Genomic DNA, 25,573 nt, shown 5'->3' on the forward strand with positions numbered 1-25,573 from the left:
CCATGTATGTCTGCAATACGAACTTGGTATCTCTCAAGGGTATATGTGAGAATAGCCGGTTGTAATCCCTTCGATTTATGACTGATAGGGCTGATCCAGTGTCCAACTCCATTTTTACTTGGACTCCGGCTATTTTTAGCATGACCCAGATAGTTTGTAGGTCAGCTTCCTTACTCACATTGTGAATTCTCAGACTACCCAGTTCCTGGCCGTTTGGGTCTGAATCCGAATTCTGTTCGTCTGAACTCTTCTCAGCCACCTTGTGTACTTTGTTGTACTTTTCCGGTGATGGCTTTTTTTGGTTGTTGGTCTTCTTTCCTGACCGGCATACTTTAGCTATGTGCCCCAGTTTGCCACATTTTCTACATTCCTGGTTTTTAAACCAGCATTGGTTCTGATCGTGTGTTGTCTTCCCACAACGATAACATTTCGTTGTACCCGAAGTAATTTGATCCACACTGAGTACCGCTGCCTTTAGCTGCATTTCCGCAGTTCCTTTCGCTGCGGCTTCGTGTGATGCTGCAATAAGAACAGCCCTCTCAAGTGTAAGGTCGTTCTCTTCGAGCAGTCGCTTTTGCGTTCCTTCCTTCGACAACCCGCACACGAACTTGTCTCGCAATGCCTCTGTCAGATTTCCTCCAAACTGGCAGTATTTCGCTAATCTACGCAGTTCGACCAAGTATTCCGCGTTGCTTTCCTCTTTCCGTTGCGTTCTCGCATAAAATTTGAATCGTTCCGCCAACATCAGCGGTGTGGGGTTCAAGTGATCCTTCAGAACAGCAACAATATTATCGAAAGTCTGATCCGCCGGTTTAGCTGGTGATAGAAGATGCTTCGATAACCCGTATGTCTTCGCGCCCATCAAGTTTAGCAAGGTTATAGCTTTATCATCATCCTCTATTTTATTGGCCTCACAATATATCTCGATACGTTCTACGTACGTGGCCCAATCTTCCACCTCGGCATCGAAGTTGTTGATGTTACCATGCTTAGGCATCTTCACTATCTCCCACTATCTTTCTGCGAAACAACAGGATTTCTCTTTAACTTTTTCTTTTTTTTTTCCAAAAATGGCGGTTTCCCGCGCTTGTCTTCTTCCCCGCCTACTGGCAAAATGGTGGTTTCCCGCGCTTGTCGTCTTCCCCCCTACTGGCAAAATGGCAGTTTCCCACTCCTGACTTCTTCCTCTGGTGGGAGGGGTAAGCTTTGCCCTCGGGCGACGACCGCTGGTTTACGGGGTTTGTAGCCTGTGCGCCGGCTTCAGTTTATTCTGAAGCGCGCGCTAGAAAAGCCGATCGCGTTCCTTGTTCCCCCCCCCCTTCTTCTTTTCGGCAGGGGCAACCGGCGCTGGGGACAACCAGTTGGCGTCGGACAGATCCAGCTCCTGGTCCTTCACGGCAGCTGCTGCAAGCCGCTGGCCGGAACCTCGCTCGGTCTCTCTCTCGGGCTCTGTCTCTCCCGCTCGCGCGGCTCTCGCTCGCTCTCTCTCGGGCTCTGTCTCTCCCGCTCGCTCGGCTCTCGCTCGCTCTCTCTCGGGCTCTGTCTCTCCCGCTCGCGCGGCTCTCCCTCAGCGGCTTTAAACGCCTCTCCCAGACCTCCCGCAGTCCGGTCCTTTCCTCCCCGGCTGCGGCTGATTCTTCGCGGGTTATTTAGTTATTTATTTATTTATTGCCTCCGCGCCTTATGATACCGGTCGCAGCGCCTCGTGGCCTCAATCACTGTCTGGCCTTTCTGGCCGTCGCGGTCTAGTCGTCTCACGACGCTCCCCAGCCCGCTTGTACCGCGGCTTCTGCTCCACGCTGCCCCAGTCTCAGCGCCTCTGGGCCCGACTTCTGTCCGGCTCCTTTCCCCCTCGACCGTGGTCAAGTGCACCGCCCTTATCCTCCGTTTATTTGTTTCTATTTTCCCTTTACTCACAGTCACCGTGGCCGACTTGCTTCTCGTGTTGATCGGCTCACTCACCACCGTGGCAGAAGGGACAATCCGTGCCTGTTGCTGATGGAAGACTTCGTGTTTGAAATCTTCCTCCTTTCTTGGTCTGCAGACTCGAGTTTTCTCTCAGCAAAATGACGAGGGCGGGTGCCTCTTCTCGACGCTCGTTTACTTCTTCAGAAGTATTGTTGCCGCAGGGTAAGATCGAACTCGTCGCCACTGTAAAGTCTGTGGGTTGTATAGCGAAGTAATACACAGACTACAAGAGTAACTTTAACAGGACTTTACTATTCGAAGGTCAGGGCGAATCTGCCCAATAAATTCTGCCACAGCACTTATATACCGGTGTGGTCACCGTCGGTATTACAGTATACAGCAGCCAGGATAAAGTAGTGCCACACCTAAAATAGTTCTCTTAAAGGTGGACGGTTACATACAATAGTTCTCTTAAAGGTAGAACAGTTACATACACTACAATATGGTGACTGATGTCAGCAGCCAGTGAAATGCCATCATGTGCATAATGGTAACGTTACCCATTCTTATCAGAACACTCCTAAATCTTCTCTTTACTCTCCCACAGGTCCATCAAGTGCCCCCACCACTGTCAAGCAGAGGAGGAAGACGACTCCTCAGAGGAACCTCCAGCCTCTGAGGGTGCAGCGTTAGCAGACCCAAGTGCAGCCAGCACCAGCACAGGTATGCACAACCCAGTGGGTCCTGTGCGAGATAGAGTAGTGTTGTCACCTGGTGTCTCATGCATCACAAGTGAGCAAGAGCAGGTGGTGTTGACAGGGACAGCAGTGGAGAGTCCTCGTCGGAGGGCGCAGGACGCGCCATGCTCTGCTGAGCTGCAGGCAGATGCTGAGCCTCGGGGGCCATCGAGAAAGAGGGTGGTCTTGGAGGGGCAGTAACAATTGCATGAGGCTCTGGCAGCTTTTGCAGCCGTGATGTCTGCACATGTTCAGAGGATGGAGGAGTCCATCTCCAACATGAGCACCACCATCTCGCAGGCGGTGATGATGTGATCTTCCAAGGAAAGGACGGCCACCTGCATGGAGCAGCTAATGCGCCAGTCACATGAACCCATGCTAGCTGTGGACAACAGATGGCAGACGCTCAGTGACCTCATCTAAAGGAGGGGTATTAACGTAGACTTGGGCCTTCACGGCCCCACTGCTGTGCAGCAAGGTGCTCGTCAGCTCCTCGCTAGCAGGGAAGTGCGAGTGGCCCATGAGAGGGATGATGGTGAGAGGGGACATGGAAGTGGGGGCTCCTCTCAAAGCGCTCACACTTCTCCCCATTGCCTCCTCCTCAGTCAGAGCCCCAGATGCGTCCTCGGATCCCGATGGCCGAGTCTGCCCCTGCACAGTCGCAGGAGGAGCAGTCTTTGGCGGGGCCCTCACAGGCTCCAAAACCCAGAGGATGTCCGCCAAAAGTGTCTACGCAGTCGCAGCAGGGAAGTGAGCAGGCTGCCTCTACCTCTGCTGAAGTCATGGGGTAGCACCTCATAGAAGCACTCGGGAAAAAAAATGACACAAAAGTAGATGCATAAGGGTAAGCGCATGGGTGTATCGACAAATGTTAGTGGTAAGTTTCAGTTATTTTGACGACACACATAAATGTATTTCTTTGCACAACTTTCCCGTCTTGTCCATTTTTACCTGCTGCCTGGGAAGTGGTTTTGTCACTTGGAGTGAACGGTGAGACATTACTTAACCTCGAGCTATGGGGGTTTGGGTGGGAGGAATGACTTGGTCATTGCAGGGATGCTTTATGGTGTTGTTGGCGGGGTGGGGAGTTAGTCCAGCATCGGGGAGCCATATGGGTGCACTGATGCAAGTTAAGTAAATCTGACCATTATGAGGCCATGGCCTCCCGGACAGCAACGTGCGTCGCTGCTGGTGCCATCCGGACCTCAGGTTTGTCCTCCTCCTCGTCTGCCACCTGTTCCTCCTCATCCTCCTCTGAAGAGGCTGTGCGCTCTGCGCCTTGCTCCTCCTGCAGCTCCAATCCTCGCTGCTGCGCTATGTTGTGCAGCGTGCAGCAGACGACGATGATTCGCGAGACCCTGGCTGCTGCATACTGAAGGGAAAAAGTCATGACAACTGCCAGGGAATCTGGCGTACACATGCATGATGATCTTTTTATGGTTGCAGATAAACTGCACATTGAGGAAGAAGAAGCCTTTGCCGTTCACAAACACTCCTGGGTGAAGATGGATTGCCTTGGTGTCCACATGTGTGCAGTCGATGACGCCCTGCACCTGTGGGAAGCTAGCCAGAGCTGCAAAGCCAAGCACCCGCTCAGTCACACTGGCTTCATCAGTGGCAAAGTTTACATAAGAGGCTGAATTATCAAACATGGCATCGGTCACCTTGTGATGCATCTTTGGGTGGCCGACTGCGAGATCTTGCAAATGTCTGCTGCAGATCCCTGGAAGGAGCCTGAGGCGAAGAAGTTGAGGGCGGTGGTGACTTTGACAGCCACTGGTAAGGCATATCCACCAGGTCCTCTGGGCAGCAGGTCTTGTTCCAGTAAGCTACAAATGTCTGCGATGACCTGGCGCGATAACCTGTGCCTCCTGAAGCACTGCTGTTCGGTCATGTCCAGGAAGCTCTGCTTGTATGCCCTGTGTTGGAGGTATCACCTCTGGCGAGCTGCAGCCCTGCAGTGCCCCCCTCTCTCCGGTGGAGCATCAGGTCGGTGAGGAGAAGGCTGCTGGTGTGGTTGCTGCTGGTGTTGTTGGTGCTGGGGCTCATCTTGGTCCGATTCTGAGGTCCAAGGGAGACAGTATAAGCGGCACCCACGCTGATCTAATAGATGGCAGGTAAAGTGGAGATCAGAGGCACAATCCCTCAATGTTCTGATAGTGACTAACAATGCGGTGAGAGTGGCCTCCAAGGTTGCAGAAATGACCTGCAAACTCCTGACAGCTAAATCTCTGCACAGAATGCTGTCAGCAAGAGCCTATCCATTAGGCAAGGAAACAGGTGTAAGGTGGGAGTATTTATGTGTTTTTTTCCAGCCGTCACTTAATGGACTCGCACAATGACCACTGAGCTTCCGCCTCCCCTTCACAGGCGAGCTTCCTGAAGTGCGTGAATCCCTTGCTCAAGAAGTTAACGCCAAAACCTGATGTTAAAAAGCCTCTTAAGGGTCTCTCAACAAGCTGTTAAGCACGTCAATGAGGTCAGCCGCCTCTCCCGAGTGGGTCCGTGGCGCGCTGGGAAACGCGCCTGAGTTAAACGCGGAAGTCAGTGGGATGACGACGGGTTTCCTGACGCGCTGGCAATTTCCGCTATTTTAATTGCCGATCCGCCCCCAAACCCACACGCTTGGCAATGGGAAAATTCCGGCTTTATTTTCCAAGGAGTGTGTGGCCTCCTTATTCTTCCTACTGAAATACAGCACCTCACACTTATCTATATTGAACTTCATTTGCCATTTATCGCCCATTTGGCAAGTTTATTCATTTCTTCCTGTATTTTGTCGCAGCCCTCCTCTGTATTAACGACACCCCATAATTTGGTGTCATCGGCAAATTTTGAAATTGTACTTCAGATTTCCGAGTCTAAATCATTTGTGTGAATGGTGAAGAACAGTGGTCCCAGCACCGATCCATATGGAACACCACTTCTCACCATTTGCCAATCTGAGTAACTACCTTTACCCCCCACTCTCTGTTTTCTGTTTTGTAGCCAGCTTGCTATCCATTCTGCGACTTGTCCCCTCACTCCATGTTCTGATCTTAGTCACGAGTCTACTATGCAGTACCTTACCAAAGGCTTTTTGGAAATACAAATATATTATATCTACTGCATTACCCTATCTACCTTCTCTGTTACTTCTTTGAAGAATTCAATAAGGTGGGTCAAGCATGACCTTCCATTTTGGAATCCGTGCTGACTACTCTATTATATTTTTGGTTTCTAGATGTTTTTCTATTACATTTTTGATTAAGGGATCCATTATCTTTTCTACTATCGTAAGCTAAATAGTCACTTTTTAAATAGGAATCACATTAGCTGTCTGCCAGTCCTCTGGCACTATTCCCTTTTCTAACGAATCTATATATATAAAACGGTCCGTCTCTCTTTCCGTCTGTCTTTAGAGGGGACAGACAGGGGCAGGGAGACCGCGCGGCCCAAAATTGCCCTGGCAACGCCGGGCACCCCCTGATAGTATATATATATAATAAAATAGTGCCTCTGCTTTCTCTTCCCTAATTTCTTTTATGTGCGGATGAGTTTTATCCTCTTAAGTTTAATCAGTTTATCAATTATCTCCCTCCTTTCTATCTTAAATGTCTTTATATCTTATTTGTCCTCTAGTGTCATGTCCACCTTGTTAGTCTCCTTGGTAAATACCGAGGCAAAGTAATTATTCAATATTTCTGTCATTTCGCTGTCATTACCAGTGAGTTTATCATGTATCCCTCAGTGGCCCTATCCCTATCCTGATTTTTCTTTTGCTATTTATGTGTCTGCAGAATACTTCACTTTTTTTTAACGTTCCTTGATCATTTAATTTTGTAGTTTTCTCTTTGCTTTGTTTTTGTGACTTCTTTCCAAGCTTTTCACATTCCCTTTTCTCCTTCGTTGCGCCTTTTTCTTTCGTTTCAATTCTGCCCTTATTTCTTTATTCATCCATGGTGTGTCATTACTGGCTAGCTTGTTCTTGCTCTATAGTGGGATATATTTCTCCGTTTAAAATGTTTCCCACTGCTGTTCTATTTCTTTGTTGGTCAGTAAATCTTTCCATTCTCATCCTCTTAAAATCAGATTTTTTCCAATTTGTTACTTTGGTCTTTGTCTTACTTACATCCTGCTCAATCTTTATTTTAAACCTTATTATGTTGTGATCGCTATTGCCTAGATGTTCCCCTACACTTACTTCTCTTATCTGTTCTAGTTCATTTCCCATTACTAGATCCAGCAGTGCTCCCTTCTCTTGTTGGGCTTATTACATTCTGGGTAAGAAAGAAGTCTCGTGCATATGTAAGATATGGATCAAAAGCGGGTAAATGAAGCTGAGGTACAGATTGCCCATGAAGTTCAAGGGGGCAAAGTGTGTGACTGACACGAAACACGGAAATGTAGTAAACAGTGAGGAGGATAATACCAGACTTCAGGGGGACATAGACAGACTGGTAAAATGGACAGATGCGTGACAGATGAAACTTAATGTGAAGTGATGTATTTTGGACTGAAGATTTCGCAGATGTAATATAAACTAAATGGTACAATTTTAAAGGTGGTGCAGGAACAGAGACACCTGGTGGGTTTACGTACACAAGTATTTGAAGGTGGAAGGACAAGTTGATAAAGCTGTTAAAAAAGCATATGGGATCCTTCAGCTAGAGTATTGTGTCCATTGCTGGGCATCACACTTTAAGAAGGATGTTAAGGCCTTAGGGTGGAGCGGAGATTTACTACAATGGTACCAGGGATGAGGGAATTCAGTTATCCGGGCAGACTAGAGAAGCTGGGATTGTTCTCCTTAGAGCAAAGAAGGTTAAGGGGAGATTTAATAGAGTTATTATGAGGGATTATGATCGAGTAGATAGGGACAAACTGTTTCCGTGGCAGGAGGGTCGGTAACCAGAGGACACAGATTTTAGATAATTGGCAAAAGAACCAGAGGGGAGATGAGGAGAATTTTTTTTACGCAGCGAGTTGTTATGATCTGGAACGCGCTGCCTGAAAGGATGGTGGAAGCAGATTCAATAGTAACTTTCAACAGGGAATTGGATAAATACTTGAAGGGAAAACATTCACAGGGCTGTGGGGAAAGAGCACTGGGGAGTGGGACTAATTGGAGAGCTCTTTCAATGGGCTGGCACCGGCACGATGGGCTGAATGTCCTCCTTCTGTGCTGTAAGTATGTGGACAGTGTCTGTGTGTTTACTCTGATTGATGCATCAATATACAAAAAGGCAGAGGACACACAATCTGCTAAATCTTGTTAATAAAGTATTAAAGTTGCCGAGAGTAGAATCTGGGACCTGTAGATTAATAAGATGAGGCCGAGGTCGCAGTCTGACACATACCTTGGCTTCTCGCCCATTCCAATCTGACAGATAATGCTGTCCATCCAGCCCACCAGGTCACGGACCATGCTGAAGAAGCGGATCTTGTCACTTGTAGTGGTGAGCTGCATCCTCCGCTGGTCACAGCTGTTCAGCAGCTCCTTCCAAGCTTGCATTACCCCCTGCTCCTGGACAAGGATGGCCTCTGCATTCTCACCAGCGTACACTGTCCGCAACTGGGCTGCGTTCTCTTGTAACTGCCTCACCTGGTCACCAATTACACACCTTACTTTATTATTCCGATAATTACAACTTGATTGTAATGTTTGGTCAGAGCATCAATTATCAGTTTAGGAAAACGGGCAAGGCATATCTGCTGGTCGGCAATAAAATCAGTGGCCAATCAAATGCAGCACTGATTCACCAGAATGATAGGCTTAGAGAGTTCCAGTATGAGGACAAATTGCATAAACTTGGATTGTATTCCCTTGTATAGAAGATTAAAGGGTTATCAAAGGTGTCGGGAGAGCTTGGAGCCTCACGGGAGGGCCCGAGTATTTAAACCAGTGCTCAGAGCTCCATGGGAGGGCCCGAGTATTTAAACCGGGGCTTGGAGCTCCATGGGAGGGCCCGAGTATTTAAACCGGAGCTTGGAGCTCCATGGGAGGGCCCGAGTATTTAAACCAGTGCTCAGAGCTCCATGGGAGGGCTCAAGTATTTAAACCAGTGCTCGGAGCTCCACGGGAGGGCCCGAGTATTTAAACCAGTGCTCAGAGCTCCATGGGAGGGCCCAAGTATTTAAACCAGTGCTCAGAGCTCCATGGGAGGGCCCGAGTATTTAAACCGGAGCTTGTAGCTCCATGGGAGGGCCCGAGTATTTAAACCAGTGCTCAGAGCTCCATGGGAGGGCGCGAGTATTTAAACCAGTGCTCAGAGCTCCACGGGAGGGCCCGAGTATTTAAACCAGTGCTCAGAGCTCCACGGGAGGGCCCGAGTATTTAAACCAGTGCTCGGAGCTCCATGGGAGGGCCCGAGTATTTAAACCGGAGCTCGGAGCTCCACGGGAGGGCCCGAGTATTTAAACCGGAGTTCGGAGCTCCACGGGAGGGCCCGAGTATTTAAACCGGAGCTCGGAGCTCCATGGGAGGGCCCGAGTATTTAAACCGGAGCTCGGAGCTCCATGGGAGGGCCCGAGTATTTAAACCGGAGCTCGGAGCTCCACGGGAGGGCCCGGGTATTTAAACGGGAGCTTGGAGCTCCATGGGAGGGCCCGAGTATTTAAACCGGAGCTTGGAGCTCCACGGGAGGGCCCGAGTATTTAAACCGGAGCTTGGGGCTCCATGGGAGGGCCCGAGTATTTAAACCAGAGCTTGGAGCTCCATGGGAGGGCCCAAGTATTTAAACCGGAGCTTGGAGCTCCACGGGAGGGCCCGAGTATTTAAACCGGAGCTCGGCAGAGCATCAGGAAAACAAACCGTGAGAAAATTTGCAAAATTGACGTCACAGTTCACGTAGTGGAGGAGTATATGAAATCTAAGGTAAGTCAATTTAGTTTGCACTCTATAATATTAATGGTAGTTGGTTATCATTGATTGAGAAATAACTATCTTAAAAAAGGGTAAATAAATAAAGAAATAATTAAGTAATAATCAGAGAAATTAATTAACTACTAACTGATTTGAAATCAAGCTATATCCATTTACAAATTATAATCTAGACCTCTAGTGATTCTATTTGTTCTTGAAATAAAATATCCTGAAGTAATAAATAAATACACAAATAAAGAATAGAAATGGCAGCACCATTTGTGTCAGGACTGCAGTGTGTAGGCGTTTGTGGACACTGAGACTATCCCAGATTGCCACATCTGTAGGAAGTGTTTTTGCCTTGAGCCAGTCTGGCTCAGAGTCATTGAGCTGGAGTGCGAGTTAGAGCCATTCCGACAGGTGAGAGGGGAAGGAATTTCTGGATAGTTTTCTACAGAGTACAGTCACACGTCAGAGGAAAGCACAGGTGGAGGAAGGTGAGAGTGTGACTGTCAGTCAGCAGGGTAGGGGGAACCGAGGGGAGATAGAGGAGGAGGTCCCACAGACACTGGTTCTGTCCAAGATGTACAATGTACAGGAAACTTTCTGGTATCCAGCACTGACGGGACCGAGCTGGTGCCGTACCATCAAAACTACCGTAGAAACCAGCGCTAATGTTAAAACATACGGAGCTTTTGAGCTCCGTGTGAATCAACAAACCCTGTTGCTTAGCAACAGCTTCAAAACAGTCGGCCGCAGCTTAAAAGCATCTCTGTAGCTAAGCAACAGCTTCAGCTAGACCTTGCAGAGCCTGACTGGAAAAAAAAAGCAACGAGAAGTAAAAAAACTTATAGGAAACGGCTCCTGAATTTTGCCGGTAGATAGAGCTTTCCGGACATTTAACCTCCGGTTAAACGAAAGTTTCCTGTACTTGATACCTGCGAGGATAAGGAGAAAGACTGTGGGGAGGACAGCCACAATGCTGACCTAGGCACCCTGGAGCAGGAGGCAGCCCAAAGGGGGAGGACAGAATAGAAATGCAGTAATTATAGGAGATTCTACAGCCACGATCGAGAGTCCCGCAGGGTGTGTTGCCTGCCTGGTGTCAGGGGAAGGGTTAGCTCGATGCGGTGGAAAAGGAATTCAGAAAGGAAGGGGTAGATCCAGTTGTTGTGGCCCATGTCGGGACCAATAACAGGGAAGAAAAGGAGGAGGTTGTACTGAGGGTTTATCAGGAGTTAGGAGCTAAATTAAAAATCAGGACCTCAAGGGTGGTAATCTCAGGATTATTACCTGAGCCATGTGCGAATTGGCACAGGGACAGATCAGGATGGTGAACAAGTGGCTGAAGGATTGGTGTGGGAAGGAAGAGTTCCATTTTATGGGACACTGGCACCAGTACTGGGACAGGAAGCAGCTGTACCACTGGGACGGGCTCCGCCCAATGTTCCATTTAAGCTGCGTGACCACGCAGCTCTCAAGATCTCCATGCAGCCAGCTTTTCAATGCGGTATTTTGAATGGGCCATGCAGCCACTTAAAGGGGCCACGCAGCCCCCCAAAAAAATGAACGGGAACATTGGCTGCACCTGAACCGTGCTGGGACTAGGGTCCGAGCGAGAAGGATAAATCGGGCTGTAGAATGGACTTTAAACCAATAAGGGCAGGGGAGGGAGCGGAGGGCTCAGAAAGAAATAAAAATAAAAATAGCCTGATTACAAGAAGGGATGCGAGCAAAGACCAGGTCAGCAATAGTGTTAAAGGTAATATTAATATTTCAGGTTCAGAAACAAATATAGGCAATAATAACCAAAATACAACAGAAGTGAAAAAAAACTGGGCATGTGATATTGACAAGGGAACTATGACTGCATTAGAAAGAGGGGTCATCAGTGAGCAGGCAGGAGAAACGCTGGCTAGAACGGAGGAGTAGAAAAGGTTGCAAGACTTTGGTGGGATTGTCTACAGACCTCCTGGGGGCAGTGATAAAGTAGCAGGATACATAAACACGGAGATCACAGAAGCTTGTTGCAAAAACAGAGTCGCTATAATGGCGGGTTTTAACTTTCACCCGGACTGGGGGAAGTGGAACAGCTCAAGTCCCAAGGGCAGCGAATTTCTGGAGTGTATTTGGGACAGTTTTCTGGAACAATATGTTCTTGAGAACTGGCCACATTAGATTTAGTGCTGAGTAATGAGGCTGAATTAGACAGCAGTCTAACGGTGAGGGAACACCGAGCCAACAGTGACCATAATCTGATTGAATTCGATATTGTGTTTGAGAGGGAGAAGAGTGGGTCACGAACCAAGGTTTTAAATTTAGGTAAGGCTGACCTTGGAGGGATGAGGCAAGAATTGACCACAATAAGTAAGCATATGGGATCCTTGGCTTTTTTAATAGAGGAATAGAGTACAAAAGCAAGGAAGTTATGTAAACCTTTATAAAACACTGGTTAGACCCCAAAACTGGAGTATTGTGTCCAATTCTGGGCACCGCACTTTAGGAAGGATGTCAAGGCCTTGGAGAGGATGCAGAGGAGATTTACCAGAATGGTACTGGGGATGAGGGACTTCAGTTATGTGGAGAGACTGGAGAAGCTGGGATTGTTCTCCTTAGTGCAGAGAAGGTTGAGAGGAGATTTGATAGAGGTGTTCAAAATCATGAATGGTTTTGATAAGAGTAAATAAGGAGGAACTGTTTCCAGTGTCAGAAAGGTTGGTAACCAGGGGACACAGATTTAAGGTGATTGGCGACATGAGGAAATACTTTTTTACGCAGCGAGTTGTTGTGATCTGGAACGCGCTGCCTGAAAGGGCGGTGGAAGCAGATTCAATAGTGACTTTCAAAAGGGAATTGGACAAATACTTGAAGGGGAAACATTTACAGGGCTATGGGAAAATAGCGGGCCAGTGGGACTAACTGGATAGCTCTACCAAAGAGCCGGCACAGGCCCAAGGGGTTGAATGGCCTCCTTCCTTGCGGTAGGATTCTATGAATAGACCAGGTCAAACTATTAATGGATAAAACTACGGGTGGTGTTCAATACAAGACCTGTGCATACCCCTAAAGGACAAGAGTTCTACGTGTGTAATTAAAAAACACTGGTGAACATGGGAACAAGAGAGATATAAAACTGAGGGAAAGGGCTCATATGAAGGCAAAGAACAGTAGAGACCCCGCAGACTGGGAGAGACATAAAGAACAGCAAAGGGATACAAAGGAAGTGGTTACAGCTGACAAAGGGAATATGGTAAAAGCTTGCAAGGGATATCAAGGAAAACACTAAGGGATTTTTACAATTCTCCATAAAATCTCCAATAGCAATTAAAACATAAGAACATAAGAAGTAAGAGCAGAAGTAGGCCGTACGACCCTCGAGCCTGCTCCGCCATTCAGTAAGATCATGGCTGATCATCGACCTCAACTCCACTTTCCCGCCCAATCTCCATATCCCTCGATTCCCCTAGAGTCCAAAAATCTATCGATCTCAGCCTTGAATATACTCAAAGATTCAGCATCCACTGCCCTCTGGGGCAGAGGGTTCCAAAGATTCACAACCCTCTGAGTGAAGAAATTCCTCCTCATCTCAGTCTTAAATGGCCGACCCCTTATCCCAAGACTGCGACCCCTAGTTCTAGACTCTCCAGCCAGGGGAAACAACCTCTCAGCATCTACCCTGTCAATCCCCTTCAGATCTGAAGGAATGAGGCTCCACACTTGTAATAGTCAATTTTCAGTGCTAGAGGTTGACTGGCAGTAATTAACAATTATCACATTGTTAAAAGGGTAGTTAGACTGAAATGGACAAGGCTTAACCTTCTGTGGCGAGTTTAGTTTGTATCTACCACACAAATACAGCAACGTCACACCATTCAATGCAGGTCACTGGTGAGGCGGACAGTGATGTGCTGCTTTCACAAAGCTAACAGCAGAACAGCGCAACTCGGACAGTTCTACAAAGCACTGGTTAGACCCCATCTGGATTCTGGGCCCTGCACCTCAGGAAGGAGAGCTCACTGCTTCTTCTTTGAACAGAGGCCCAACCAGTCTCCATCCACCACCACCCTCCGCCGCCTGGCTGAACTTGTTCTCACACTGAACAACTTCTCCACTCACTTCCTCCATATAAAAGGTGTTAGTATAGATACACACACGGGTCCCAGCTATCCCTTCCTTTTCGTGGGATATGTGGAACATTCTTTGTTCCAGTCCTACTCAGGTCCCCTCCCTCACCTCTTTTTTCCAGTACATCGATGACTGTATTGGTGCCGTTTCCTGCTCTTGCCCCGAGCTGGAAAATTTAACCCACTTTGCTTCCAATTTCTACCCTTGTCTCGCCTTCATAGGGTCCATCTCCAACTCTTCCCTTCCCTTCCTCGACTTCTCTGTCTCCATTTCTGGGGATAGGCTATCGACAAACATCCACTATAAACCCACTGACTCCCACAGCTACCTGGACTACACTTCCTCCCACCCCGCTTCCTGTAAGGACTCTATTCCATTCTCCCAGCTTCTCCGTCTCCGCCGCATCTGTTCTGATGATGCTACCTTCCATACTAGTGCTTCCGATATGTCTTCCTTTTTCCTCAACCGAGGATTCCCCTCTACTGTGGTTGGCATGGCCCTCGACCATGTCCGTTCTATTTCCTGCACTTCTGCTCTCACCCTTTCCCCTCCCTCCTGGAACCATGATAGGGTTCCCCTTGTCCTCACCTTTCACCCCACCAGCCTCCACATTCAACGGATCATCCTGCGCCATTTCCATCACCTCCAGCGTGATCCCACCATCAAACACATCTTCCCCTCCCCCCTTTCAGCATTCCGATGGGACTGCTCCCTCCGCGACACCCTGGTCCACTCCTCAATCACCCCCAACAGCCCTTCCCCTTCGCCTGGCACCTTCCCGTACAAGCGCAGGAGATGCAACACCTGCCCTGTTACCTCCTCCCTTCCCACTGTCCAGGGCCCCAAACACTCCTTCCAGGTGAAGCAGCGATTTACTTGTACTTCTTGCAATTTAATATACTGTATTTGCTGCTCACGATGCGGTCTCCTCTACATTGGGGAGACCAAATGCAGATTGGGTGACCGCTTTGCGGAACACCTCCATTCAGTCCGTAAGTGTGACCCTGAGCTTCCGGTCGCCTGTCACTTTAATTCTCCGCTCCACTCCCACTCAGACCTCTCCGTCCTCGGCCTCTTACACTGTTCCAACGAAGCTCAGCGTAAGCTCGAGGAACAGCCCCTCATCTTCCGATTAGGCACTTTACAGCCTCTGGACTCAACATCGAGTTCAACAATTTCAGATCATAACCTCGGCCTACATGTTTTCGGATGGCAGCTGTTGATAATATTTCTGATATTCCCATTTACACCTCTTCTAGACCCATCTTTTGTTTCTTAACTTGTCCCATTACCATCTCCTTTCGCCTTGCACCGTCATCCTTTTCTCATTTAATCTCTCCTGCCTTCCTCCCTATCACAGACCTTCCCTTTTGTTCTTTCCTCCCCTCCCCCCTTTCCCTGCCCCAGGAATTGCTTAAAGCCTGTTGAATCTCTAGCTTTTTCCAGTTCTGACGAAGGTCATTGAGCTGAAAGGTTAACTCTGTTTCTCTCTCCACAGATGCTGCCTGACCTGTTGAGTACTTCCAGTTTTTAATTCAGGAAGGATATATTGGCCTTATATTGGCGCAGATTCACCAGAAAGATACCGGGGCTAAAGGGGTTAAATTATGAGGACAGGTTGCACAGACTGGGCTTGTATTCCCTCGAGTATAGAGGATTAAGGGTGATCGAATTGATGTGTTTACGATGATTAAAGGATTTGATAGAGTAGATGGAGAGAATCTACAGGAAACTTTTTTTCATCTGGCACCGACGGGACCGACGTGGTGCCGGTTCATCAAAAATTCCGGATAACCGAAAGCTATAGTTAAAAGATACGGAGCTCAGAGCTCCGTATAAAGCAACAAACCCTGTTGCTTCAGAACAATGGCCACAAGTTCCAAGCGTCTCTGTAGCTTAGCAACAGCTGCAGCCACACCCTTGCACAGCAACAGATCGAGGGAGGCAAGTAATAAAACTTACCTGAACCTACTCCTGAATTTTGCCGGTTAACCGAGATTTCTGGTTATTTAGGTGCCGGTAAATCGAAAGTTTCCTGCAGCTCCTCTGGTGTGGATTTCAAAACAAGGGGACATAACCTTAAAATTAGAGCCAGGCTGTTCAGGGGTGATGTCAGGAAGCACTTCTTCACACAAAGGGTAGTGGAAATCTGGAACACTCTCCCCCAAAAAGCTATTGAGGCCGAGGGTCAATAGAAAATTGCAAAACTGAGATCGATAGATATGGAACCAAGCTGGGTAAATGGAGTTAAGCTACAGATCAGCCATGATCTAATTGAATAGTGGAACAGGCTCGAGAGGCTAATATGGCCTCCTCCTGTTCCTATGTTTTAACTGGACTTTTCTCTATTCAGATGCTGATGGACCTGCCCCTCTTTATTCCAGATATAGTAAAGGTGGCTAAGACACTATCCCAATAACTTCCTCGGCAGAAAGGACTGATGTTGAACAATCAATAAAACTGAGATGGGACAGTGTTCGAGGGTCCCACACCCTGACCAATATCAGTGCAAACTCCCAACTCTTCTGCTTAAACTGGGATGTTGTAACTGTGAACGAGCAGATGGACTGAGATCTTGCGCCCAGCACCACATGTACAGGAAACTTTTTTTTATCCGGCACGGACGGGACCGACGTGGTGCCGGTTCATCAAAAATTCTGGATAACCGAAAGCTATAGTAAAAGATACGGAGAGCTGAGAGCTCCGTATAAAGCAACAAACCCACAGCTTCAGAACAATGGCCACAAGTTGCAAGCGTCTCTGTAGCTTAGCAACAGCTGCAGCCACACCCTTGCACAGCAACACATGGAGGAAGGCAAGTAATAAAAGTTACCTGAACCTACTCCTGAATTTTGCCGGTTAACCAACATTTCTGGTTATTTAGGTGCCGGTTAATCGAAAGTTTCCTGTACTTCAAAAGAGAAAACTGAAGGACAATGACAAATAGCTGAGGAAATACCTGTGTAACCAGCACCTGGATATCGTGTTCAAATGAACTCAGCATTCGTTGTAGAGTAAAGGTGCTGTTAGAATCCCCAACGGTAACTTTCGGAAGCTGTTTGTGCTTCTCCTCAATATGGCCAACCACCTCCTTACAGTCAGTGAAGAATTTATGCAGCTCCTGGGAAGCTGACAGCATCTGAGCTCGTGTTTCTATCAGTTCCAGCAAATCTGCCCAGGCTTCGCTGACACCGTCCTTCCACTCCGCGATGGTGGCCGCGTCTGTGTGGCCGTAATCAATCAGCTCGTCCACCATCTGATTCACCGTGTTCACCCGCTCCTGCCCAATCGCCCCAGTCTCGTGAGCAAATTCGGTGAATTTCTCCAGCAGCAGCTGAGGGACAGAATGAGAGGGTTCCTGATTCTTAGCAGTCAGTTGGAGAAAAAACCTCCTTCAATTACAGGAAACTCTTTTTTATCCGGCACCGGCGGGACCGGCGTGGTGCCGGTTGATCAAAAAAGTCCGGATTACAGAGAGGCATACTTACCAATGTACGAGAGTCCCATACACGGCCACAGGTGCAGGAGCTCCGGTTACACGGCACTTGTGCAGGAGTCCCGGTTACACGGCACTTGTGCAGGAGTCCCGGTTACACGGCCACAGATCCAGGAGTCCCTGTTGCACGGCCACAGATCCAGGAGTCCCTGTTGTATGGCCACAGATCCAGGAGTCCCGGTTACATGGCCACAGATCCAGGAACCCCGGTTACACAGCCACTAATATATAGTAAAACTTACCTGAACCGACTCCTGAATTTTTGCCGGTTAAGAGAGATTTCCGGATAATTTAGGTGCCGGTTAAAAGAGAGTTTCCTGTACTAGAAATGGATCTCGCAAAATCTCTCTAGCACTCAATCCCTTTCTCAGGTATTGATCCTGACTTGAAGGCATCAACTGACCAGAACTATCTCCTGTTTCAGAGTCTGCTCCACTTCTGCTGTATAGCAGGGAAGAAAATCCTGTGCGACAGGTCCAATCCCGACTTCAGTGCTAAACATTTATAAATCAATGGTTCGGCCTCAGCTGGAGTATTGGCCCAGAAATTCGGGTCGGGGGCTTCCCGCGGGTGTAAGCCCCCGACCTGCACTTACCTTGCGCGCCGGCAGTTGAGCTGTAGGGCCCCGTGGAATTCCGCTCCAGGGCCTGCTCCAACTCCCGGCGCGCTGTGCTTGCGTGTCCCAGGGGTGTAGTTAGTGCGATGCGTCCCCTGGGATCACGTGAGCCATGGGCAGCCAATCGGAGGAGGGAAAAGCCCATTTATAAGATTGACAGGTAGACCTGTCAAAATTTATAAATACTACAGGCCCAAAATAACAGTAAACCTTCAAATAAATTTTTAAAAAACATCACACTTTTTAAATAAACTATAAATTACATTAAATAACTATTTTAAACAATAATTTAAATTTTTGAAAAAAATAATGTTATATTATAACGGGGCTAAAAATAAACTTACCTTGCTTTAAAGTATTTAAAAATAATAAACCTGTGGAAAAAATGTTTTAATTTTAATTAATTGACCACTTACCTTGCAAAAAGCAGGCCTTACGCCTGCTTTTTAAATGTGTAAATCCTGCAGGCTTAACCTCCCGGGAAAACCTGTAAAAAAAACCTAAGTTCAAAGCGCACGCACAGCCTCCCCTGCGCGCGCGTTCGACCTCTGAACCTCTTCGTTCAGAGGATCGGAAGTGCCGGTTTCCCGCGCATGCGCAGTGCATACAGGAAACTGGCAATTCCATTCGGCCTACGGGTGAGTACCCCGCGCGTACTCACCCGTGGAGAGCCGAATTTCTGGGCCATTGTGTTCAGTTCTGGGCACCGCACTTTAGGAAGGATGTCAAGGCCTTGACAGGATGCGGAGGAGATTTACCAGAATGGTACCAGGGAGAGACTGGAGGAGCTGGGATTGTTCTCCTTAGAGCAGAGAAGGTTAAGGGGAGATTTGATCAAGGGGTACAAATTCATGAGCGTTTTTTTATAGAGTAAATAAGGAGAAATTGCTTGCAGTGGTAGAAGGGTCGTTAACCAGAGGACACAGAGTTCGGATAACTGGCAAAGGAACCAGAGGGGAGATGAGGAGGAATTATTTTACGCAGCGAGTTGTTGTGATCTGGAACGCGCTGCCTGAAAGGGCGGTGGAAGCAGATTCAATAGTAACTTTCAAAAGGGAATTGTATCAATACTTGAAAAGGAGAAAATGACGGCTACGGGGAGTGGGGGGGGGGGGGGGGAGTCGGACTAATCGGAGAGCTCTTTCAAAGAGCCAGCACAGGCACGATGGGCCGAATGGCCTCCTTCTGAGCTGGAAGATTCTGTGATGCTGTGGGTGGTCAGCACCAAAGCAGAGCAGCAAGGAAAGAATTCAATGGCTGTAATAATCAACGTTGAGTCAGTGAAGATAAACCAGCAGACAGGGTGCACAGTGACTTTAAATTCTTCAACCAACCACATGCAGGTCTCTTGGTGCCCGTATCAAACGGGTCCCAGCAAACCAGGTGCTGCGCTACTGAACACAGCGAATGTGGAGTGCCACCAATTCACGTTAATTAACATTCTTAAGGGACAATCTGGAAAAAAGTTCTGGCTCAACATTTCTCAAAGCCTCAGCTCCCACAGTATCGGGAGTTCAGCACCAAGTGCTCTGAGGCCTGCTCGCCTGCTGCCACAGGCCCGCTCGCCTGCTGCCACAGGCCCGCTCGCCTGCTCCCACAGGCCCACAGGCCTGCTCCCACAGGCCCACTCGCCTGCTCCCACAAGTCTGCTCCCACAGGCCTGCTCCCGCAGGCCCGCTCGCCTGCTCCCACAGGCCCGCAGGCCTGCTCCCACAGGCCCGCTCGCCTGCTCCCACAGGCCCGCAGGCCTGCTCCCACAAGTCTGCTCCCACAGGCCTGCTCCCGCAGGCCCGCTCGCCTGCTCCCGCAGGCCCGCTTGCCTGCTCCCGCAGGCCCGCTCCCACAGGCCTGCTCCCACAAGTCTGCTCCCACAGGCCTGCTCCCGCAGGCCCGCTCGCCTGCTCCCGCAGGCCCGCTCGCCTGCTCCCACAAGTCTGCTCCCACAGGCCTGCTCCCGCAGGCCTGCTCGCCTGCTCCCACAGGCCCGCTCGCCTGCTCCCACAGGCCCACAGGCCTGCTCCCACAGGCCCACTCGCCTGCTCCCACAGGCCCGCTCGCCTGCTCCCACAGGCCTGCTCCCACAGGCCCACTCGCCTGCTCCCGCAGGCCCGCTCGCCTGCTCCCACAGGCCCGCTCGCCTGCTCCCACAAGTCAGCTCCCACAGGCCTGCCCGCCTCCATCCCCGCCCCCGCCCCGACCTCCTTCTGCCCATTGTGGCGGAGAAATTACAACAGCCAAAATGTATCACCTCAATTTCACAATCCAATTACTGATGTCAGTGGGATTCTCACTTACTGTGACGTGTTCATAGTCTTGTCCAAGTTCTGGTGACCCCGCTACGACCTCTCGTTCTGCGATCCACTGCTCCAGTTCATCAACCTCACGGTTCAGCTGGAAGAGCCAGTAATGTTGCTCCAGCTTGCCTTTCCGCTCCTCAGCGAGGTCCTTCAGACTCACGTACAAACGGTCAATTTGCGATTGCTGCTTGCTGATCAGCTCGCTGCACCAGAAACGCACGGTTAGCTCCACAGCTACTCAGCAACACGTCAATGTGCAGTTCCTGGGTCTGCACTAGAATCAGTGACCAGTTAACCACCTCCTCACCTTGTGGCACGGAGTCTCGAAACGCTGAACATCCCCTCAACCTGCAGCACCAACTAGACCACCAGAGAACAAACTGGCACAGAGGGAGGCCAATCAGCCCGTCATATCTGTGCCAGCTCAGTGTCTCCTTCTATGGGCTCAGTGTCTCTCTCTCCCTCTCGATGGGCCCAGTGTCTCCCTCTCCCTCTTGATGGGCCCAGTGTCTCTCTCTCTCTATGGGCCCAGTGTCTCTCTCTCTCTCGATGGGCCCAGTGTCTCTCTCCCTCTCGATGGGCCCAGTGTCTCTCGATGGGCCCAGTGTCTCTCTCTCTCTCGATGGGCCCAGTGTCTCTCGATGGGCCCAGTGTCTCTCTCTCTCTCGATGGGCCCAGTGTCTCTCGATGGGCCCAGTGTCTCTCTCTCTCTCGATGGGCCCAGTGTCTCTCTCTCTCTCGATGGGCCCAGTGTCTCTCGATGGGCCCAGTGTCTCTCTCTCTCTCGATGGGCCCAGTGTCTCTCGATGGGCCCAGTGTCTCTCTCTCTCTCGATGGGCCCAGTGTCTCTCTCTCTCTCGATGGGCCCAGTGTCTCTCTCTCTCTCGATGGGCCCAGTGTCTCTCGATGGGCCCAGTGTCTCTCTCTCTCTCGATGGGCCCAGTGTCTCTCGATCGGCCCGGTGTCTCTCTCTCTCGATGGGCCCAGTGTCTCTCTCTCTCTATGGGCCCAGTGTCTCTCTCTCGATGGGCCCAGTGCCTCTCTCTCGATGGGCCCAGTGTCTCTCGATGGGCCCAGTGTCTCTCTCTCTCGATGGGCCCAGTGTCTCTCTCTCTCTATGGGCCCAGTGTCTCTCTCTCGATGGGCCCAGTGTCTCTCTCTCTATGCGCCCAGTGTCTCTCTCTCTCTCTCGATGGGCCCAGTGTCTCTCTCTCTCGATGGGTCCAGTGTCACTCTCTCTCTATGGGCTCAGTGTCTCTCGATGGGCCCAGTGTCTCTCTCACTATGGGCCCAGTGTCTCTCGATGGGCCCAGTGTCTCTCTCTCTATGGGCCCAGTGTCTCTCTCTCAATGGGCCCAGTGTCTCTCTCTCAATGGGCCCAGTGTCTCTCTCTCAATGGGCCCAGTGTCTCTCTCTCAATGGGCCCAGTGTCTCTCTCTCAATGGGCCCAGTGTCTCTCTCTCTCAATGGGCCCAGTGTCTCTCTCTCTCTATGGGCCCAGTGTCTCTCTCTCTCTATGGGCCCAGTGTCTCTCGATGGGCCCAGTGTCTCTCTCTCTCTCTCAATGGGCCCAGTGTCTCTCTCTCGATGGGCCCACTGTCTCTCTCTCGATGGGCCCAGTGTCTCTCTCTCTCGATGGGTCCAGTGTCTCTCTCTCTCGATGGGCTCAGTGTCTCTCTCTCGATGGGTCCAGTGTCTCTCTCTCGATGGGTCCAGTGTCTCTCTCTCTCGATGGGTCCAGTGTCTCTCTCTCTCGATGGGCCCAGTGTCTCTCTCTCTCGATGGGTCCAGTGTCTCTCTCTCGATGGGTCCAGTGTCTCTCTCTCGATGGGTCCAGTGTCTCTCTCTCTTGATGGGTCCAGTGTCTCTCTCTCTCGATGGGCCCAGTGTCTCTCTCTCGATGGGTCCAGTGTCTCTCTCTCGATGGGTCCAGTGTCTCTCTCTCGATGGGCCCAGTGTCTCTCTCTCGATGGGCCCAGTGTCTCTCTACGGGCCCAGTGTCTCTCTACGGGCCCAGTGTCTCTCTACGGGCCCAGTGTCTCTCTCTCTATAGGCCCAGTGTCTCTCTCTCTATAGGCCCAGTGTCTCTCTACAGGCCCAGTGTCTCTCTATAGGCCCAGTGTCTCTCTATAGGCCCAGTGTCTCTCTATAGGCCCAGTGTCTCTCTAGAGGCCCAGTGTCTCTCTATAGGCGCAGTGTCTCTCTACAGGCCCAGTGTTTCTCTATAGGCCCTGTGTCTCTCTCTCTATAGGCCCAGTGTCTCTCTCTCTATAGGCCCAGTGTCTCTCTACAGGCCCAGTGTCTCTCTATAGGCCCAGTGTCTCTCTATAGGCCCAGTGTCTCTCTAGAGGCCCAGTGTCTCTCTATAGGCGCAGTGTCTCTCTACGGGCCCAGTGTCTCTCTATAGGCTCAGTGTCTCTCTCTCTATAGGCCCAGTGTCTCTCTCTCTATAGGCCCAGTGTCTCTCTACAGGCCCAGTGTCTCTCTATAGGCCCAGTGTCTCTCTATAGGCCCAGTGTCTCTCTATAGGCCCAGTGTCTCTCTAGAGGCCCAGTGTCTCTCTATAGGCGCAGTGTCTCTCTACAGGCCCAGTGTTTCTCTATAGGCCCTGTGTCTCTCTATAGGCCCAGTGTCTCTCTACAGGCCCAGTGTTTCTCTATAGGCCCAGTGTCTCTCTACAGGCCCAGTGTCTCTCTCTCGATGGGTCCAGTGTCTCTCTCTCGATGGGTCCAGTGTCTCTCTCTCGATGGGCCCAGTGTCTCTCTCTCGATGGGCCCAGTGTCTCTCTACAGGCCCAGTGTCTCTCTATAGGCCCAGTGTCTCTCTATAGGCCCAGTGTCTCTCTAGAGGCCCAGTGTCTCTCTAGAGGCCCAGTGTTTCTCTATAGGCCCTGTGTCTCTCTATAGGCCCAGTGTCTCTCTACAGGCCCAGTGTTTCTCTATAGGCCCAGTGTCTCTCTACAGGCCCAGTGTCTCTTGTTGACATTAACAAGTTTTTTATTATGTGATGGTAATGCAGCATGAAGGGAATAGATGAGAACAAATTTCCTTACCAGCTTTGGCATTGCACCTTTCTCATAACAGTTTACACCACAGCAACAACTTGAGCCCCACACATCTCTCGCACTGCCCTTAGATCACCCAATGGAAACCTCTGTAGTTTAGGTACAGAATACTGGATGTGACTTGTAGCAGCGATAGCTATCAGCCTGCCCGCTGACCGTGACACCTCAGTTATATTTAATTGTCCTTAGATGATATTTATTCAACCTTCTCCTCATGGCTAAATAAGAATGAAGACATTCCAATCACAAGCTGCAATGTTGCCTAGCTACTTTACCTCTCAGGATGCCCTTCGTCCAACAGTGTTCTACACGTCTTGGAGAGCTCACAGATGTTCTCCGCATAATCGTCGATTGTCTGCTCCAGAATTAGGTGTTTCTTCAACATCTGGAGCGCGCTCTGTTCATCCTACATCAGTTAGAGCATAAACAGTCAACTCAGTGTGTGAAGAAAATCTCATTCCAAACATGGACTGTAACACAGAAGAATGGACGGGTGACTTAGGCCATCAAAGGAGTCCATGCACCAACTGCACTGCCCGTTCGAGGGATGGATTGCACCAGTCAAACTTCCAATAAGGCAAACATCGCTCTGATTCCCAAATATCAACTGGACATTAGAATATTTCCAAAGACCCCACTCACACCATTCTGAAGCAAGTATTGATTCATTCTGATGGAACGTTGCTCCTGGAGCTGGGAATCTATCGACACTGCAGTATTGTTTGAACCTTCAAATGTTTTCACTAATGCCCTCTAGTCCTGTGATCCAGTTTAAGTCAAATAACCCACTTACATCTACATTACTCATCCTTCCAGAAGGCTAAAGGACAATCATATAATATTACTGCGCAGGAGGAGGCCTTTCGGCCCATTGTGCCTGTGCCGGCTCTTTGAAAGAGCTCTCCAATTAGTCCCACTCTCCTGCTCTTTCCACATAGCCCTGTAAATATTTCTCTTCAGGTATTTATCCAATTCTCTTTTGAAAGTTACTGTTGAATCTGCTTCCACCGCCCTTCCAGGCAGCGCGTTCCAGATCACAACAACTCGCTGTGTAGTTTTTATCTCTAATGTCACCTCAGATTCTTTTGCTTTAAATCTGTGTCCTCTGGTTATCGTCCCTTCTGCCACTGGAAACAGTTGCTCTACCAAAACCCTTCATAATTTTGAACACTTCTATCAAATCTCCCCTTAACCTGCTCTAAGGAGAACAAACCCAGCTTCTCTAGTCTTTCCACAGCCAACCCGTCCTGATGAATTTGCAATCACCTTTCCTATTCTTTTCCAAACTTTCCCCACAGCCCAATTCCACACTATCCAATTTTAAACTCAGTGACCTCACGAACCAAACATTAAACTCAGTGACCTCACTAACTAAACATTAAACTCAGTGACCTCACGAACCAAACATTAAACTCAGTGACCTCACTAACTAAACATTAAACTCAGTGACCTCACGAACTAAACATTAAACTCAGTGACCTCACGAACTAAACATTAAACTCAGTGACCTCACTAACTAAACATTACACTCAGTGACCTCACTAACCAAACATTACACTCAGTGACCTCACTAACTAAAGATTAAACTCAGTGACCTCACTAATTAAACATTAAACTCAGTGACCTCATTAATAAACTATTAAACGGCCTTGGCCATCTCTCGTTAATACACTCGCGATATATCCTTGCATCTCAAGTGGAAGCAAAGTCCAGGGGACGAAATCCCTCGCTCAACTCCACCTCCTGGGTACAGCTGGTGCACTCGGGTACACTCAGCTCTTAGACAGTTTCCCCCAGCCAAGCCCAACACACATCGAGATGAATGGAGTGCCTGGGATGCAGCCAGTCACTGCCCATTGCAGCAGGTGAGAGGACCCAGGGTTGGATCACTAAAAATCCATTGATGACATTTCAAAAGCAGGAATTCTCTCGGTTGCTCCCGTCACCTTCAGTTCTACCTGTTGCTGGAAGCCTGATGCTGGCTGAGTGCTTTGGCAAAGTATCCTTATCTGAGGAAGGATGTTCTTGCCATGGAAGGAGTTCAGCAAAGATTCACCAGACTGATACCTGAGATGGCAGGAATGACGTATGAGGAGAGATTGGGTCGATTGGGCTTATACTCGCTGGAGTTTAGAAGAATGAGAGGGGATCTCATTGAAACTTATAAAATTCTGACAGACTGGACAGACTAGATGCAGGAAGGATGTTCCCGATGGCCGGGGAGTCCAGAACCAGGGGTCACAGTCTAAGGATAAGGGGTAAGCCATTTAGGACAGAGATGAGGAGAAATTTCTTCACCCAGAGAGTGGTGAACCTGTGGAATTCTCTACCACACAAGGCAGTTGAGGCCAATTCATTAAATATATTCAAGAAGGAGTTGGATATATTTCTTAAGGTTAAAGGGATCAAGGGATATGGAGAGAAGGCAGGGACAGGGTACTGAATTTGGATGATCAGCCATGATCTCATTGAATGGCGGAGCAGGC

At 49.3% G+C, this 25,573-nt stretch overlaps 1 protein-coding gene across 1 annotated transcript in view; it reads right to left on the minus strand.

The window, feature by feature from the left end:
• sptbn4b (spectrin, beta, non-erythrocytic 4b) overlaps nt 1-25,573 on the minus strand; it is a 361,255-nt gene that overhangs the window by 97,641 nt on the left and 238,041 nt on the right. The window contains exons 23-26 of the mRNA XM_085973416.1: nt 23,363-23,493; nt 20,022-20,226; nt 16,574-16,948; nt 7,985-8,229 (exon numbers count right to left, since the gene is read on the minus strand). Coding sequence (XP_085829542.1) covers nt 7,985-8,229; nt 16,574-16,948; nt 20,022-20,226; nt 23,363-23,493 — 956 coding nt within the window. The remainder of the gene's footprint in view (nt 1-7,984; nt 8,230-16,573; nt 16,949-20,021; nt 20,227-23,362; nt 23,494-25,573) is intronic.

This window comes from Somniosus microcephalus, chromosome 34, assembly GCF_052327205.1.
Source record: "Somniosus microcephalus isolate GS21.2 chromosome 34, FLI_Smic_1.0, whole genome shotgun sequence".
Lineage (NCBI taxonomy): Eukaryota > Metazoa > Chordata > Chondrichthyes > Squaliformes > Somniosidae > Somniosus > Somniosus microcephalus.